The sequence below is a fragment of the Eulemur rufifrons genome, chromosome 13 (genome assembly GCF_041146395.1).
Source record: "Eulemur rufifrons isolate Redbay chromosome 13, OSU_ERuf_1, whole genome shotgun sequence".
NCBI classification, from domain to species: Eukaryota; Metazoa; Chordata; class Mammalia; order Primates; family Lemuridae; genus Eulemur; species Eulemur rufifrons.
Window position 1 is genome coordinate 1,205,583 of NC_090995.1, and position 19,064 is coordinate 1,224,646.

Below are 19,064 nucleotides of genomic sequence, written 5' to 3' on the forward strand. Positions count from 1 at the left end.
GGATAATAAAAAACTAACACAAATTAATGGATTAAAGCAATATGTGTAATGGGCCGGGCACAGTGGCTCACACCTGTAATCCTAGCACTCTGGGAGGCCGAGGCAGGAGGATCGCTCGAGGTCAGGAGTTCGAGACCAGCCTGAGCAAGAGCAAGACCCTGTCTCTACTAAAAATAGAAAGAAATTAGCTGGACAACTAAAAATATATAGAGAAAAAATTAGCCGGGCATGGTTGTGCATGCCTGTAGTCCCAGCTACTCGGGAGGCTGAGTCAGGAGGATCCCTTGAGCCCAGGAGTTTGAGGTTGCTGTGAGCTAGGCTGATGCCACGGCACTCTAGCCCAGGTGACAGAGGGAGACTCTATCTCCAAAAAAAAAAAAAAAAAAAGTAATATGTGTAATGATGATCACAAACATATTCAGAGGAAATTCATAAATATCTACTATAATGAATACATGAAAAGAATTAGAGATGGCTAACCTTTGATGGCAGAATTTTATATATTTTCAAATTTTCTACAATGTAGTAGAGTGATATAACATATATGTACAATGAAGTATATATAATATAAAATCTTTTCAATGTTTCCAGAGAACAAGACAACTATGTCAAGAAAAAAAAAAAAGAAAGAAAGAAAGAAAAGAAAAGAAAAGAAGAAAAGAAAAGGGGAAAATACACCAAAATGTTTAGGGAGGTATTCTTTCAGTAAGTGGCCTTGGGTGACTTTTTTTTCTTCTTACAGTTTTCAGGATTAGGTACATACTGTAAAATGAACAGGCATTCCTTCCAAAAATAATTAAATTTGTCAAGAAATTTTCATTAATATACTGAAAAATGTCACGGCCACTCAACCCGCAGGCAAGCTCAGAAACCTAGGAAAAAGAAAACGCTGCCCCTCCCAAGGTGAACAAGCTTCAGGAGGAGCAGACAGTCTGTACCTGGACCCGCACTGCCGGCCCCGCCTCCGCCACCGCCGCCGCCAAACACGCCGCCGCCTCCCGCTCCTGCACCGCTGCCGCCGCCGAAACTGTCCGAGAAATTGGGCATGAGCTTCTGCCGTTTCCTTTGCACTTCCTCTTTATCTGCATTTAAAGGAAGAGAAACCAGGGGAGAAAAGATTGATTCGGTTCCACCACCGGCCGCAGATACAACTATTGATTCTGATGGTATTTTTAAACGTCTTAGAGGGAAGCAGAAAGCACTCAAGGAGGAAGAGAGGCCCAGTTTCAAGAAGCATTATGTTTATTCCAAGGGGTACCAAGGCCAAGCACTGGCCTCAGGGAGACCACAGAGCCGGACACACCCAAATCCACCCTGCAACAGTTTCTCATGTCCCACGTGTTGTTAAAATTAGTGGGAGATTAGTTTGCCTGTCAAAAATGAAGACACTGAAGATACAGACTAAAAAAAAAAAATTATCGGACCCTTTTCCTTGGCCACACAGAACAACTACATGTTACTAATCGGCTCACATTTATCATGCACGCACGGAGCTGCATGCTGGAAAGAAAGAGAAGCAGGACATAACGTCTTTGCCGTCAACAGCCCTTCAGCATGACCTAAGGTAGCTCGGGGAAGACTCAGATGTGACACTATGTTTGTCAAGTTCATGGTGGAGACCGGTGTTCTAGGAGTTCAGGGACGGACTTCTAGGAGGTCGCTGAGGGCTGGGAAATTCAGACAAGGCCTCTCAGACTCACTGTCATATAAGAGGAGGGAAAAGGAGGGTGTTCTGGAAAGGAGATACGGAGGGGACACAGGGATGAAGGAAAGACGTGTGTGGAGAGCTTACGAGAAAAGCAGTAGGTCGGTTTGGCTAAAGCGAAAGTTCAGCGCAGGCACCGCTCAGAGAGATCGCAGCTTCAGTTCCGGAACACTGCGATACGGTGAGTCTCATGAATGTTTCTGGTTTCCCAGTATATCTAAAAGTTATGTTTATATCATACTGTAGTCTATTAAGTGTGCAATCGCATTGTGTCTAAAAAACAAGGTGCCTATCTTAATTTAAAAATACTTTATTGCTAAAAAATTGTAACGATCATCTTCGGCAAGTCATAATTTTTTGCTGGTGGAGGGTCTTGCCTTGATGTTCGTGGCTGATTGGGATAGTTGCAGTAATTTCTTAAAATAAGACAACAATGAAGTTTGCCGCACCAACGAACTCTTCCTTTCGTGAAAGATTTCTCTATAGCATGCGATGCTGCTTGACAGCATTTTACCCATAGAACTTCTCTCAAAACTGGAGTCAATCCTCTCAAATCCTGCTGCTGCTTTATCAACCAAGTTCATGTAATATTCTAAATCCTTTGTTGTCATTTCCACAATGTTCACAGCGTCCTCACCAGGAGTAGATTCCATCTCAAGAAACCACTTTCTTTGCTCATTCATAAGAAGCAGCTCCTCATCATTAAAGTTTGATCATGAGACTGCAGCAATTCATCCCATTCTCAGGCTCCACTTCTCATTCTCATTCTCTTTCCATTCCCCTCACATCTGCAGTTACATCCTCCACTGAAGTCTTGAACTCCTTCAAGTCAAACATGAGGGTTGGAATCACCTTCTTCCAAACTCCTGTTAATGTGGATATTTTGACCTCCTTCCATGAATCATGGATGTTCTTACTGGCATCTAGAATGGTGAATCCTTTTCAGAAGGTTTTAACCTACTTGGCCCAGATCCACTTGGAGGAATCACTATCACTGGCAACAACAGCCCTGTGAGATGTACTTCTTAAATAACAAGACTTTCGAGTAAAAATTACTCCTTGGCCCATGGGCTACAGAATGGATGTTGTGTTAGGAGGCATGAAAACAACATTAATCTCCTTGTACATTTCCATCGGAGCTCTTGGGTGCCCAAGTGCCTTGTCAGTGAGCAGTAATATTTGGAAAGGAATCTTGTTTCTGAGTAGTAGGTCTCAACAGTGGGTTTAAAATATTCTTTAAATCATGTTATAAACAGATATGCCGTCATCTAGATTTTGTTGTTTGATTTGTAGACCACGGGCAGGGTAGATTAGGCATAATTCTTAAGGGCCTAGGATTTTTTGGAATGGCAGATGATCATTGGCTTCAACTTAAGTCACCTTCTGCATTAGCCTCTAACAATATAGTCCGCCTGCATTTTGAAGCTTTGAAGCCAGGCATTGACTTCTCTTCTCTAGTTGTGGAGTCTCAGATGGCATCTTCTTCCAACAGGAGGTTGCTTCACTGACACGGAAAATCTGTTGTTCAGTGTAGCTGCCTTCACCACTTATCTTAGCCAGACCCTCTGGAGAACTTGCTGCAGCTTCTACATCAGCCCTGGCTGCTTCACCTTGCTCTTTCATGTTATGAAGACGGCTGCTTTCCTTATACCTCGTGGACCAACCTCTGTTAGGGTCCTTGCTCCGGATTAGGCTGGCTTAAGGGAGCGCTGTGGCTGTTTTCATCTTCTATCCTGATCACTAAAACTTTCCTCCTATCAGCAATAAGGCTGTTTCACTTTCTTATCATGTGTGTGTTCACTGGAGTAGCACTTTTAATTTCCTTCAAGAGGTTTTTCTTTGCATTCACACTGGGTAACTGTTTGGTGCAAGAGGCCTGGGTTTCAGCCTGTCTCCGCTTTTGACACGCCTTCCTCACGAGCTTAAGCATTTCTAGCCTTTGAGTTACAGTGAGAGACGCGACTCTTCTCTTCACTTGAACAGTCAGAGGCCATTGTAGGGCTATTAACTGGGCTAATTGCAATATTGGTGTGTTTCAGGTAACAGGGAGGCCTGAGGGGACGGAGAGATGAGGACTGGCCGGCTGGTGGAGTGGTCAGAACACAGCCACCTACTGACTAAGGTCGTCATCCTAGGTGGGTGCATTCATGGTGCCCCCAAACGATTACGACAGTAACATCCCTGGTCAAAGAGCACCATAACAGATACAATAATAATGAAAACGTCTGAAATATTGAGGAAATTACCAAAGTCTGACACAGAGACAATGAAGGGAGCACATGCTCTGGGAGAAATGACACCAACAGACCGGCTCCACGCAGAGTCGCCAGGAACCTTTAATTTGTTAAAAAAAAAAAAATGTGGTATCTGCAAAGTGCAACAAAACGTGGTATGTCTGTATAAGAAACCTGAGAAATGGGTGCGATTGGGACCACACTGTACAGCACTTGAAACACGAACCTGAGGAATTCAACGCACAGACAGGAGAGCCGCTGAGTGTTTCTGAACAGGGGAATAACGTGCACAGGGTGGTATTTTGGGAAGAGCCATATGTCACTTGTGTGTAGGACACACGAAAGGCTCAGAGTGAGAGGCAAAGACAGTGAAGACACGAGGTCACGGAGGCCTGTTCCCAAGTGGCCACCACGATAATAAAAATGGGGTGGACCCCAGAGACAGGGAAAGAGGGACCCGCAGTCTCTGCGGAGATCCGGGGGGCTCAAATTCTGAGACCTCCACTTGACTGAAATACAGCGAGGCCCCCCGAGTCTCGGTGGTCCGGGTCCAGGTGCTGTGGGGGCCACTCTCCCTGGTGGTCTCACACGGCTGCTGTGTTTACTTTGTTTCTCACCATCTCTGCTTCGTGCCAGGCCCAGGGTCCCTTCTGAGTCCTGTCTCCGCCTTTGTGGCCTATTGTGTGCTCTTACTTCTCTGTTTCCCTTTCTTTCTCTTCTGTGATTTTTCTACCATATCTTTTGGGCTAGAGGAAGAAAGAAGGTTTTTTTTTTTTTTTTTTTTTATTAAATACACAGTCAATGTGGTATTCTTTTTACAATCAGCAGCCCAATACTTAACAGCTTTCCTAGTTCTGAATCTTCAATTCAGTTTGTATCATTGTTTAGGTTCAGAAAGATCTTCGCTTATTTCTGACTCCACGGTTGTCGCAGTCGTCACAGGGCTGGGTGAAAGGCCACCGTGTACCGATTATCTCAAGATCATCTAATTGCAGCCGACAGATACAGCAGGGAAAGCAGGCTAACAAAGCACACTTAACTCATCATTCAAAAACTGAGCGTGTCCAGACTTCTTAGGAAGAAAAAAGCCAAAGTGGGCAAATTTTGAGAAAAATATGCTTCCACTTAGAAGGCAATGACCTTGAAGTGGAGAAACTTTAACAATTTCCTTAGCAAAGATTTTTGGACAGATTTATGAAATTTCTACGTCAGTTATATCATAACTGATTAACAGCTATAATCATTACTCATCCTATAAACTGCTGCTCTCACATAAGGTAGTTCACTATAGAAATATGGAACACAAGAGGGAAGCAGATAACTTATTCATCTTCCGAAAAATATTACCTATTTAACATGGTTTCTGGCACAGAGACCAATCAGTATTTTCTAGGCACTCCTTTTGCCTTTTAAAGCAGAGAGATGTTCACTGGTTATATTTCACTGTAAAATGGGAATTTTTAAGGGTGAACTTTCAAAAATGTTAACTATAAAACAGCCAGTAAGATTTCAATGGCAAGAAACTGACAGAACATTCCACACGAGCTGTATGGAAGAACCTGGGTCGGAATCTCCGTGGAATTGAACAGGAGACTTCCTCACTGGGCTCGTTTACCCCTGTGGCCTGCCTTTGGGAGGGGCACTGTGGAATGTACAGTGAAACATCAGCCTGTTTTAGAAGGGACCTAAGTGGGCTCACGCTACAAGTTCTCTTTTACAGAAGGGGAAACCGGAGCTAGGGTGGTGAGGTGACCTACGAGGTCAGGGCGGGGTGAAAAGCAGACCCAAAGTCTAGTGATCTTTCCACTGTGTGAGGCTGTCCTTCTCTGGGAAACATTCCAAAATTGCTTTGTACAATAATAATCGATGACTTTAAATAATTAATGACTTTAGACAATATTTTAATTCACAGATGCAGATAAACTTTTAGCTTCTACCATGTTTTCCTGTGCATGTGCTTTAAGGGAGACCCCTTTCCAGTTCTAGTTCACCAGTAGAGATGCTGCATTTATCCTGACTGTACCTTCCATAATTTAAAGATTATGATTGTGTCTCTTCCTAGTCTCCATCTTTTTAGACTGAAAAATCATTATGATCTTTCTGTGCTTTCACATAGCAGCTCCTCAACTAGCTTCTTCCCTTGCCAGTGCCCCTTCTCTTGCTGATTTTAATTGTCTCCCCGGACCCAACGATCTCCATGAAGTTTTGGTGAGGTACCATGCCAGTGACGATAGATGCAGGGCTCAATGATTCTGTATAATGAGAGGAGAATATTTTATATCTATGTCTAATGCCTTATTTGATGGCGCCCAACATGCCACTCACCTTATGGATGAGGATGGTAACTTGGCTGGACAACCAATAAGTCAGTCCACAGATATCTAATGAGCATCTGCTATGTAAGGACATACATTGCTCTAGAGGCTAAAAACAATAGCAGTGGACAGAAATGACCGAGTCTGGGACCTAAAGAAGATTCTTCCTACTGGGGTCGGAGGAAGACAATAGATAAATAAGTAGCTAAGTTTACATATTGATAAAAATAATGGCTAACATAAAATTAGGCAACAAGACAGGGAGTGCCTGCAGGGACGAGGGGTAGTGGAAGGGGTGTTCAATGACTTCTCAGAAATGTGTAGAATGATTCCCTGGGTTGTGTAGTTTGGATTCACTGCCATATATTTTCTCTAATGCTAAATGGCCTGCTACTTTTCTGACCCATCACGCTGCCTGGTGACATTATTTCTCCTTGGGCCTATTACCTTGAGTTTTTATAATCCAGAAGGTTTTACAGAGTAAGGTAATTTGTTATCCTCAATAAAACAGTTACAGTCTCACAATGACTCAGTCACAAGACATACGTGTTGGCCATTCTTTCTTTGGAGCTCAATGGCTAACTCTGCTACTTTTGGAGATGGTTCTTACGCTGTTGAAGCTTTTAACTAATGATAGCCTGGAAGGTGTGTGCTTGAAGTAAACAGGTGTGATTCTGAACTTTCAGAAAACGCCATTCCCTAATCCCAGCGTGAGAGATCTCCCACTATGGTAGGTTGGCAATGAAAGCCATCACAAACATGGCCGAACATGGCCCTGCTCTATCATACTTTTCCTGATGCACAGATACCACTGGGAGAGGTGCACGAGCAGCCTTAGAAACCAAGCTTTGAATGTCTCAGATTCATACATGTGTTGTCTTTTTTTATGAATCTCGGTGGTAGCAAAAATTGACATTATTTTGAAGATACATTGCAGGAGAAAAAAATATTTTTTTTTCCTCAGAAAGTCCCCCCCCAAATTAGCCACATTTCTCTTCTATATCTACTTTAAAAAAAGGAAATTTAAACCAAAGCTCTGATTTTCACATGCTTTTGTGCAGGCAGAAGCATCCAGAAGAGCTCGGGCAGCCCCTGGGCAGGGAGGGGAGAGGAGGCGGGAGGCGAGGGGGCAGGGCCCTGGCCAGAGCCACCTCGTCCACACGCTGGGATTTTGCATGAAATTCGTGTCGAGGGCAGGACGTCTCCTGAGCCGACAGTGTTTCTGAATGCCCAGCGTTGAGAACGCACCGAAAATCTGACCCAGCAGTGGAAAGTCACAATGTCAGAAAAGAAACGAGAACTCACAGAAACCGTTTTCTAGACACTTCTGCCGCAGCATGAATTCTAGGAAAGGCAAAACCTCTTCAGAGATCCCCAGCACCCTCTCGCTCTCACGGCACTCAGCACCCAGGCAGCTCGCCGCCGCCGCACCTCTGTGGTTTCCAACCTCAGCCAGGACCTGGGTGCCCGTGACAGTCGTTTTCCCGACCCCTCGCTAGTCTCACTTCCTTCTCCTCGAGGGGCTTCTAATTTCGCTGGTGCCACAGCCCCTCAGGCGGTCTGGAGAACGCCACGGATCTCTTCTCAGAATCATGGTTTTTAATACACAGAATACAAAATGGGATTACAAAAGAAGCTAATGATATTAAAGTACATTTCTATCCGTGGACGCCTAGGTCAAGAAACACCTGAGCATGATTATCCAGTTTGGGTGCCTGTTATGCCTCACTCTAGGGTGATTCTCAATGCTGAATTTCCCACTCTGCCCTCTCCTAAGTTCTAGTCCTCCCTTTTGATCGGCCCACGAGGAACTTGCACTTGAATTTCTTGCAGGAACCTAAAATGCAGCATGTTTTACACGGAGCTCCCTCTGTGCCCACCCAAACCTACTTCTGCTCCCTTGTTCCCTGCATCGAGTCAGACACATCGCACGCTTCCGAGACCGGGAATCTTAGAGCCACCCGTGACTCCTGGTCTCTCCCAAACCTCCCACCTCGGCCAGAGCCCAGGGCCTCTCGACACCGGCCCGGCACCGTCTCTCGAGCCCACCGTCTCCTGCCATTCCTAGCACTGACGCCTGTCCTGACCTCACCATTCCCCACCTGGATTCTTGCAGCACCCTTCTGACTCCTCGTTTGCCTCCCAGCATGCGGCAGTCAGCACCGCCATTCCCAACCCAGGCAGGCCTGGCCATCCCTCTCCAGAATCAATACGGAATTCTTGAGCTGCCACTCACAGCCTTCCTTACCTGCCCTGGCCTTCCTGAGTCCATCCTAGCACCCATAATGCTCACTTCTCTCCGAATACACACAGACTGTGCCTACCTCTGTCCTTGGGCCCCTCAAGTGACCTGAGCCTCTCTGTTTCATACCCAGCTGCTCAAATATACCCCCCATTCATGAGAACCAACTGAGATCTCACTGGAGAAGCCTTCTTCAGAATCGAGGGATCGAGGCTCTCTTCTCAACAGTCTCAGATGTGCTCACGGATGCTTCACACTTGGTACTTATTGAAATCATGATTTGCATGATAACTATTTAAGGAGGTCATTACTCCCTTTCTTAAAGTTCCTGCTGTGGAGGAGAGAATGACGTCTTACTCATTTTGACAGTTCTGCCCTGCACAGCGGGCTGAGTTTTCTGTTGAGCTGCCTGAGGCTGGCTGGCTAAGTGGCTAATTCTCCTAAACATCAAGCCTGACCTTTGTATCTCAACTCCCTGCACCCCGAGTTACTCGATAAATGTTAGACTCTCAAATTCAAATTATCAAATGTCTAAATCTCATGTAAGTTTGGTGGAAATAACACTATTTTAAAAGGCTGGACTAGTGTTATGACCTCAAAATAGTCTATTGGCTGTCTCTTCTTTAAAAAATAAGTATCATGGATTCAGGAGCCAATTACTAGGAAGCTGTTCAAAACAGGTGACTAACTGATCTTTCCTCATCAGCTTGTCCTCTTACCAGAACAAGCACTATCCAGGTGATGGGCACACTTGTAGCTGTGACTAACAGAGTACAAAAGCAATCCATATAACAAAAACATTTGTACCCCTTAATATTTTGGGGAAAAAAGAGAGTAAGCACAAGAGTGTAAACAACCAAGTTACCTTTGATTTCAGGATAGTAGAGAAAAGGTTTTGGTTCGCTGGTTTCTAGATCAGATTTCCTTCGAAGCTGGACGAACACAGAGGCTGGTTTTGTAATGTTGACATCTTTGTACTTTGGAGTCTTGAAGACAATGGCAAACTGCAGGATACAAAGAGCCAAATGTTGATGTAGGACTTACATTTTTTTTTTTTTTTGTAGCAATGCTACTCATTAAACAAATTCCTTACTCTTTTCTTTATATCCAATGTACTGCAAAACACAGCACCCTGGAGGAAGTTCCAAACTCAGAATTCTATACCCATACGTTTTTATTAAATTGTCACTGTGAAACTGAAATACAACACTACGCTAATGTATTGCAAATATTTATTATTTCATTTGTCTAATATTTCAAATGTCTTCTAGTTGTAAATATCATGCATATAAAATTCACTGTTTACACTTCTTTCTTCTCTTCCAAATAAGCCTGAAAGGCCTGCAAGGTTATTTATAGTAACATCAGAAAGACTGGGTATGAAAGCGAGAGAGGCTGGTGATAGGAAGAGGAAACTAAATCATTGTACCACATTAATTCCTGGTAGTGCTAGAATAGTTAGGCATTTTAACAGTTTTAGTTTGACTTCTGGACTGTGTAATATATTCACAGGGATGAAGATTTTGTAAAATATTAAAAAGTACAGAATGGTAAACGTGGATGATTCTTCCTGCCATCCCTGATCCCATTGATGCAGTTCCTACAGTGTGACAGTTCATCAGAGGTAAACACCGTTATTAATCACTTATGTCTGTGTCCTCCCAGGGTTCCTTTATGCATATGCAAATATGAACACAGAACCATTTTCATATACACTTTGCTCCATACCTGTCTTTTAAAATATTTTAACGTTATATCTTTGAGGCCTTTCTATATTAGTTTGCAGAGTACTCGTTATTTTTAATAACTATGCAATATTCCATCAACTAGATATACCATAATTTATTTAACTGACCACTTGATGATGAACATTTGGATCTTTCCCAATTTTTTTTTTTTTGTGAAAACAGTATACCTCAATCACTCATGAATAGGAGAGTAACCATGAAGGTGGGGATTCAGTGTTGTCATCTCTTAGTCATATAATCAATTGTCACTGGGAAATCTTAATTTATGAGGATGACTTCAGCTTCAATTAGAAGACTCCTGCTTTCAACACCTTCAACACTTAGAATACCCTTTTAACAGATCTCACCATAATGACTCCGGTGGAACACTTAGAACATTTTCACAGAAGGACCTTGGGGCCCCTGACTTATGGGCTGGGGGCCCAGACACCAGACTAAGTGTCTTGCCAACATCTCAGAGCCAACAGTCTAATGAAATCGTGCCCGTAATTTCACAGTGGGCGACTTTTCTGGATGACCTGCCAAAGTCTTAAAAACAGTGCTGTTTTATGAAAGTTAAATGGATAGTTATGATTTTTTTCTTTTTCATATATGGAAACTAAGTATTGAATTTCACCAGGCAGAAAATATAAAATGATAACGATAGTAATCTACTTACTTGTCTATGAACGTCTGTGGGGGAAAAATCTCCAAATCCTTCCCAAACTCCACCATTTTCCTCCTCTTCATAAAAGCGAATCTGGATGTCATCTGCAAACAGTCACATTCACATGGTGCAATAATAGTTATAAACACGCTGGAAAATAAAGCTGGTTCAAGATTCTACCTATTACCTACTTAAACTTTAAAAAAATATGAAATAGATGTTAGAGTCATTTAGAATTTTCACAGATCACTGATTTTTTTTTTTTATTACTTGCCACAGGAATGAGCCCCAAGTTTAACTTACAATGACAGAATACTAGATTTACCTAATCAATCTGAATTTTTTTCTTAATCAATCTTTGACCTAACCACATCTTCATCGTTAAAAAAATATTCAATCCTGAGAAACATGAAGGATGGTGGAGGCATATCAGAATCCCCAAAGGTGGTTCAACTCAATATATAGATGCATATAATAACAATTAACTTATATACGGTATATATATGGCAGATGCTATTCTAAGTGCTTTATTTGTATATATCAACTTATTTAATTCTCACAACAACCCTGCAATGTACTATTATTATTCTCATTTTGCAGAAGAAAAACTAGGGTCCAAAAAGGCTACGGAACTTATCCAAAGTTGAACTGCGCATAAATGAAGGAACCAGGATTTGAACACAAACAGTATAATTTCAGCATCTAGGCTCTTAAACACTCTACCATATTGCCTCCTTATAATACTTTATTAGTCCATAATGAGTAACTGGTCAAAATACTGTGATGACCAGGTCCCTTCTGATTAAATTAGAATGTGTACATTTCACACTCTAGTCATGGACTCTACTTCTGCAGAAAGAGGGCAGCTTGGCATCTCCCTGGCTTCAGTTTCCATTTCATAGGAAGGAGCATACTAATGATGTATGAAACAAAATTTGTATTTCTATTTAAATAGAATTATACAAATATTAGGGATGGCTAAAACAATCTCATCACTCCCGCTGCATCCCTTTGCCTTCAGGGCGGACTGCTCTCAACTTAATTATTCAGATTCTTTAGGCCAAGTAGAAGGCTTTTCTCATCAAGCTGGTCCACTGTAATAATGACTAAGAACTGCATTTACAACAAAAGGCACCCAGATCTGCTCACTCATAGTACACACACCCAAGAATCTGGAAACGCCTATTGCCTTGGATAGAGTGGGTTGGAGGAAGGACGACCCCAGTGTAAGAGGAATTGTAAACTTTTTTGGATAAAAAATATATATCTTTAAAATATGATCCCATTTTTTTCTGACTTTATACCTCAGAACATTTAACCTCAAACGAGAATTTTTTGAATCGCCATACTTCTTTTATTTATTTATTTTACTTATTTTATTTCTATTTCCAGCAAGGTATCTGCTTACTTTGAAAATGCTCACTTTGTAGTAAATAGATCTTTATTATAATGTACTTTCCTTCTATCATTTTATTTAAAAAATGAGTGAAGTCTGAGAAAATGACACATAATTTTCTCCAGCTTTTACTAATTATTCAGTCTTATATCTAACAAGAGATAAATGCCAAGACCCTTTTCTCAGAGTGAAAACTGTAAGAGAAACGTGCTCTGGGAATTTCCTCATGTTCCTTTTTCTCTTTCCTTTTCTCAGCTGACATTACAGTGGCAAATGGAAGTGTCTGGAGAAGCTCCCCAGTGTTAGAACAAAACCTTGCAAAATAAACAATAAAAATTGTTTATTTTACACTATGTAAAACTTATTATTTATTCTCTGTGTGTTTGTGTGTCAAGCATGGGCTAATACTCATTTAGTTTAACTGAGTACAGATATCAGATATCAATGTTTAAAGTATGAAAAAACTGAAAATCATGGATTGTGATTATTACTATTTTCTTATTTCTCTTTACTTTTGTAGGAAATTTAGAAATGAATTGGTTGGGTTTCAAAAAAATAACACAGACCACTTACATTTGGAAGAGGTAAAATTTAAATGTTTTTAAGGCATTCTGTGGCAAAATGGGGACATTTCTGGTCTGCTGCCAAAACTATGACTCACAAACACACTCAGAATTGTATCTCGCATCTTGAGATCAGAGCAGATACCTACCTTTCTGAACTTTGTCGCAGAGAAGATAGATTTCTTCCCCTCCGGTCACACAGCCAGCTGTCCTGTCCATTCGCACAATTTTCAAGTTGGATGCATTGGGAGCTTCTGTTCACAGGGGAAAAACATCCAATATCCTGGTTTAACCTCAGCTTCACAAGTCTGCCCTGAGCACACATTCCCCAAACAAAGTTTAAAGAGATGCTTCTACTCATATTACAAGATGAAATAAATAAAGCAAAATATAAAGACACATAAAATAAGAATGGCATCCACAGTTCTCAGAGCACTTCCTAGGCATGGATCATTCCCTGTCATCAAAACAGACGAGGTAGAAACGAACAGGTATTTGTTTCTCCTGCCACACAGAAAGAGAGACTGATACAGAAAGAGAGTTTTTCTGATGTTTCAGGAAGTACCAAGCCAATGGATTTCTGGGATTTCAATTAGGTCCAGGACTTTAACCCCAAACCTGTTTTTATGATACTGCTATATCATTTATAAAAGTCCTAAAAAAAATGTAGGAAAAGCACAATTTCCTTTTGCTAGCCATTAATTTATTCTAAAAAGAAGAAATATGGAGACGTTACATTTCTTTTTCCCAAACTAAATTAGGATTCGGTGTGGGGAAGAGGCAAAAGTTTCATGTGGTGATAGTATAAAGTTTCCTTTTTTTTGCTCTAACCAGCTGCATTTTAAGGTGATCTGTGGTACATGAGTCTGTATCATTTTATAACATTTTCACTTCCCTTCAAACTTGCTGAAATTAGAGAAACAGTTGTTGTACTTAGAGCATGGATTTTTCTACTTATACCAAATACTATATAGACTTTCAATGAGCCCAAGTACTGTACTTGCAGGCTTTTTGGAAATATCTGCTTAAAAAATCCCATGCATACCAAGCAAGAAAGTTGCATGGGAAGTGCTGAAGATGATCGTAAAACGTGTAAAAAGTTCTGGGAACTATAAACTGAAATAGAAATTTAAAGTCACGTGTTATCTATACCGCTCATTCAATTAGCCTAAAGTTCCTATCTTGATAAAGCTGGTAACATGCAGGAATGAAGATGGATAAAAATTACACTTGTCTTTTATTAACTTCTCTTCGGAGCCTCAAAGAAAAATATTGAGATACTTTTCCCTTTTGAGAGTACCAATAATGTATCTTTATAGCAATGTGTTCACAAATAATAAGAGATTCGGTATTGCGTGTAAGAGACTAGAAAATGCACATCTGAGGAAAGAAGATGACATTTATTGAGCACCTCTTAAAATATCTCATTTAATCTGGACATCCCCCTCCCAAGCTAGGTTTTAGGGTTCACATTCTGCAGAGGATAAACCTGAGGCTCAACGCGACTCGGTCCCCTCCCGAGGACGCGGGGCTGGGGCAGGGCTGCCGGTCTGCTCCCGGCATCGCACCAGGCCGCGTCCTGCTGGCAGTCAAGTACTCACTGCTGTCGTAGATGGCGTCCGACACCACAGGTTCCAGGCGCCGCGTGAAGCTGCCGGTGCTGTCCGGAAGGAAGGCCGTGAACATGAGCCGCACCACGCTGAGGTCCATCTCCTTCGTCTGCTGCAGAGCCGCCTGGCGGATCAGCTCCTTCTCCCGGTCTAGGACCACATGGCGCGTGCCATTCACGGCCAGGGAAAGCAGACGGGGCGGACATTCAAAATAGCACACTTTTGATAAGCATAAAAACTTACAAGAAAAACTCATTTTTTCCCTCTTTTGAAACTCTTCATATTGCTAGGAAAATGTTAAAAAACAATCTCACTTCTGTCATCCAAGATTAAAGGCATCAAAGAAGGCCTGCATTTGCTCTGGATTATAGTAAACACCGTCTTCCATGTGTCAGACTTCCCCTCTCCTGTCCCGTGCTCCCCCCACCTCTCCCTTTTCTCTCTACAGTAAGAGTTAAAGGCACAAAGGATGTGACAGAATGGGGTGTGACAAGTTTAATAAGCACCAGCTGTACTGAGAAATGTAAATTTTTTAATTGTTTTTTTATTTCAGCATATTACAGGGGTATAAATGTTTAGGTTACGTATATTGCCCTTGCCCCACCCGAGTCAGAGCTGCAAGCGTGTCCATCCCCAGATGGTGCAACTGCACCCGTTAGGTGGGTGTATACCCACCCCCTCCTCCCTGCTCCCACCTGCCCGACACCCAGTGAATGTTATTACTATCTGTGCACTTAAGTGTCGATCAGTTAATACCAATTTGATGGTGAGTACATGTGGTGCTTATTTTTGCATTCTTGGGATACTTCACTTAGTAGAATGGGCTCCAGCTCTATTCAGGATAATACAAGAGGTGCTATGTCACCATTGTTTCTTATGGCTGAGTAGAACTCCATGGTATACAAATACCACATTTTATTAATCCACTCATGTATTGATGGGCACTTGGGTTGTTTCCACATCTTTGCAATTATGAATTGTGCTGCTATAAACATTCTAGTGCAGATGTCTTTTTTATAGAATGTCTTTTGTTCTTTTGGGTAGATGCCCAGTAGTGGGGTTGCTGGATCAAATAGTAGTTCTACTTGTATCTCTTTGATGTATCTCCATATTGCTTTCCACAGAGGTTGCACTAGTTTGCATTCCCACCAGCAGTGTATGAGTGTTCCTGTCTCTCCGCATCCACACCAACATTTATTGTTTTGGGACTTTTTGATAAAGGCCATTCTCACTGGGGATAAGTGATATCTCATCATGGCTTTGCTTTGCATGAGAAATGCAAAAATTAATTATTCTGAAAGCTTGTTGAGCACAGGGCCTGTGCTCATTTCAGTGCTAAGCACAGAGTCTGGTACATAGTAGGTGCTCAAAAAGTACTTTTGAAGGAATTGAATAGCTCAATTATGTTTGGCTCCTTCTCTCCTGCTGGAGTTTTCATGCTGATGGCTATAGTCATACTTAATTTATAATACCATAAAAGGTAATAAGTACTTGATAAGTACTACAAGGGAGCTATAGAGGAAGCAATATGGAATTTCAGAGGAGAGAGTCCAGAGGCTTTGCAGCCTAAGAGGCATTTGCTCTGTATCTCTTTTTTTTTTTTTTTTTTTGAGACAGAGTCTCGCTCTGTTGCCAGGGCTAGAGTGCCATGGCGTCAGCCTAGCTCATAGCAACCTCCAACTCCTGGGCTCAAGCGATCCTCCTGCCTCAGCCTCCCGAGTAGCTGGGATTATAGGCATGTGCCACCATGCCCGGCTAATTTTTTCTATATAAATTTTTAGATGTCCATATAATTTCTTTCTATTTTTAGTAGAGACAGGGTCTGGCTCTTGCTCAGGCTGGTCTCAAACTCCTGAGCTCAAACCATCCGCCCGCCTCGGCCTCCTAGAGTGCTAGGATTACAGGCCACCGCCCGGGCCTGCTCTGTATCTTGAAGGAGCGGTAGAATTTGAGCATATTCATGCAAGAGAGTGGAGAAGAGCCTTCCAGGAAGAGGAGACAGCAGGAATAGAAAGACTGTGCCCAGGCAGGGATGTGAGAAATCACGGTGCCCCTACAGAGTAACTCACTTCCACACGAAGGCTCATGGTGGGAAACAGAGTTGGAAATGCAGACTGGGCCAGCTCTGGGCAGATCTAAATAATTAATTTTTACATTTCTCAACACCTTATCCACTCTCATACGAATATGCTCAAATTCTACCATTCCTTCAAGATACAGAGCAAATGCCTCTTCTGCTGCATTACAAAGTGGTGGGCTGGGGGAGGTACAACAGAGGAGGTGTGCTTTAGACTGAGTCTGGAACTATGCACTGGTTTGACAGGTTGCAAAGGGAAGGGCGGGGCGTTTTAGGTAGAGAAAGATGCACACAAAGGCACAAATCTGCAACAGGTGTTCGGAGAGCCATGATGGCGAGAGGGGGTGCAGGGTGGGCTGGAGGAAGCTGGAAAGGAGCTGGAGCTGACTGGGAGGGCTTTGTGCACCAGGCTGCGGAGGTGCAGGTGTCGCTGTGGGAGTGGCAGGATGCCATCGGGGTTTGGGGAGTGGCAAGGGCTAGACTAGGAGGCACGCAGATGAGCACAGTCCGCACACGAGAAAACCGAAGCCTGGGCTTCTCGGAGGAGCAAGGGTGGGAGAGCGATGCTCACCTGTGAGCTGGCGGTCCCCGCCACCTTCCGCTTGCAAATAGGCAAGGTCAGGGTGCACCAGGAGTCCAGGATTGTAGCCCCTTATACACGCGTCTGTCATTCGTGCTTCCAGTGTTTCAAATACTTTTTTCTTTGTCACGTGAAGTATACCCAGGTTTGCAAAGCTGGAGAAAAAACAGTAACAGCAGCAACAACCAAAAGTCAGGCAGTCAGCGAATGACTAGAGAGTCTGGCTTCACTTTAGTAAAGGGGATTTAAAAAAACACATAGGTCCTCAATGTCTCATCCAAACCCCTTGGGGCTAGATGCATTTCAGAATTCAAAGGTTTTTTTTTTTTTTTTCCATGTTAGAAAGGTAATATATGGCATATACTGCACATTGAATAACACTCTCAGCATGTCTGGGCACATAATCTAATCAAACGCCCTAATATTTCTGTATTGAAACATATAACTAGCCTCATCCAATGGAAAAATAAAGACAATAAACAGCTGCCCATCCAGTCAGTTTGGGTTTACCACCAAATGAGTCTGTAGTAAACCTCGAAGAAACTTTTGGTTTTTCAGAGCTCATTAGATTTCCGAATTGTGATTAAGAGAGTGGAGATATATATATAAAAATATAAATATCTATCTATCTATCTATATAAATATCTATCTATATATATAGATGAAGGATGGGGGTGTGTGTGTATCCTAATAAGAAATTTTACCTGGACTCATTTTAAAGTATTTTCTATGGAATTTGTACAAAAAATTTAAAATTCCAAATATAGTATTAACCTTTTTTTTTTTTTTTTTTTTTTTTTAAGAATAAGAGGAATGTTATATTTGGGAGGATTTTTTTTTTTTCTTTTGAATCACGCTTGGGTTTCTGAACGGGATTTAAAGTCTACCTGGAATCCCCCTTCCCTCTGGGTTATCTGTAAGGTTGTGGGAATTATTTATGACCACGAGAACTGTCATCTAAGTAGACATGTAATTAGAGATGGAGAACCTTTTATTGGGAAGGCTACATACTTGTAGAATAAAATATGTTAATAAGCTAAATAGAACAATTGAAGGGATTTTGAGAAAATATACAAAATGCTCCAGCCATTCATTTTTTAAATAAAGTACATGGAGCAAAGACGTATATTCAGTAAATATACAGCAAACAAAGAAGGACTTTACCAAGGAGACTCATTCGTTCAAGAAACGTTTATGCAGATTCTCATCAGGGCCAGGCAGCATCCTGGCTGCTTTTGTCAGCAGTGAAAGAATCTCTGCCGTCATAGAATTTACATGCTAGTATGACGACAAAGAGGAAGAAAGAAAGCAGTAAATTATGCGATATAATTTAGAAGGTAATAATCACCACCAAGAAAGGTAAGGTGGGAACGGGGATGGGAGCAGCAGGAGGAAAAGGCACAGCGCTTTAGAGCAGGGACAGGCCGGACAGACCCTCAGTGCAAAGGCGAGTCCTGAGCAGAGACTGGCAGAAGTGAGGGGGAAGACACGGGTGGGTGAGTGAAGAACATTCGAGGCTGAAGGAACTGCAAGTGCGAAGACGCCGAGGCAGGACCACGCTGGTGTTTTGCAAAGGTGACACCGGCCAGGGGCCAAGGTGGCCGGAGTGAAGTGCGCGAGGGGTCAGAGATGAGCAGAGTTCAACGAGGGAAGCAGGGGGCCTGGATCTTTTCAAGCCTTGTAAGCGCCTTGTAAGCTTTTATGAGGGCTTTTCTTCTACTCAGAAAGGAAAAATGAACGGCAAGTAGAGGAAAGAAAGCGATCAGAACGACAAGACTGAATGAAATAAGGAATAAGCTAACGTGGAAGGGTCAAACGCGGGAAAGAAAACAGAAGCGGTAGAGGCAGAATGAAACACGCACTCGCACAGAGGCCCGCAGACACAGTGAGTCACGTCTGCACACACAGGCTGAAAGGGCGTGGACGGCTGAGACACGCAGGAGAAAAC

At 42.4% G+C, this 19,064-nt stretch overlaps 1 protein-coding gene across 3 annotated transcripts in view; it reads right to left on the bottom strand.

Annotated features, from left to right (window-relative positions):
• Positions 1 to 19,064, bottom strand: part of NFKB1 (nuclear factor kappa B subunit 1) — a 116,937-nt gene that overhangs the window by 23,895 nt on the left and 73,978 nt on the right. For all 3 annotated transcript variants that reach the window (XM_069485603.1, XM_069485601.1, XM_069485602.1), the window contains exons 7-12: positions 17,108 to 17,271; positions 14,451 to 14,609; positions 12,999 to 13,103; positions 10,903 to 10,994; positions 9,362 to 9,500; positions 939 to 1,082 (exon numbers count right to left, since the gene is read on the bottom strand). In XM_069485603.1, the coding sequence (XP_069341704.1) occupies positions 939 to 1,082; positions 9,362 to 9,500; positions 10,903 to 10,994; positions 12,999 to 13,103; positions 14,451 to 14,609; positions 17,108 to 17,271 (803 nt within the window). The remainder of the gene's footprint in view (positions 1 to 938; positions 1,083 to 9,361; positions 9,501 to 10,902; positions 10,995 to 12,998; positions 13,104 to 14,450; positions 14,610 to 17,107; positions 17,272 to 19,064) is intronic.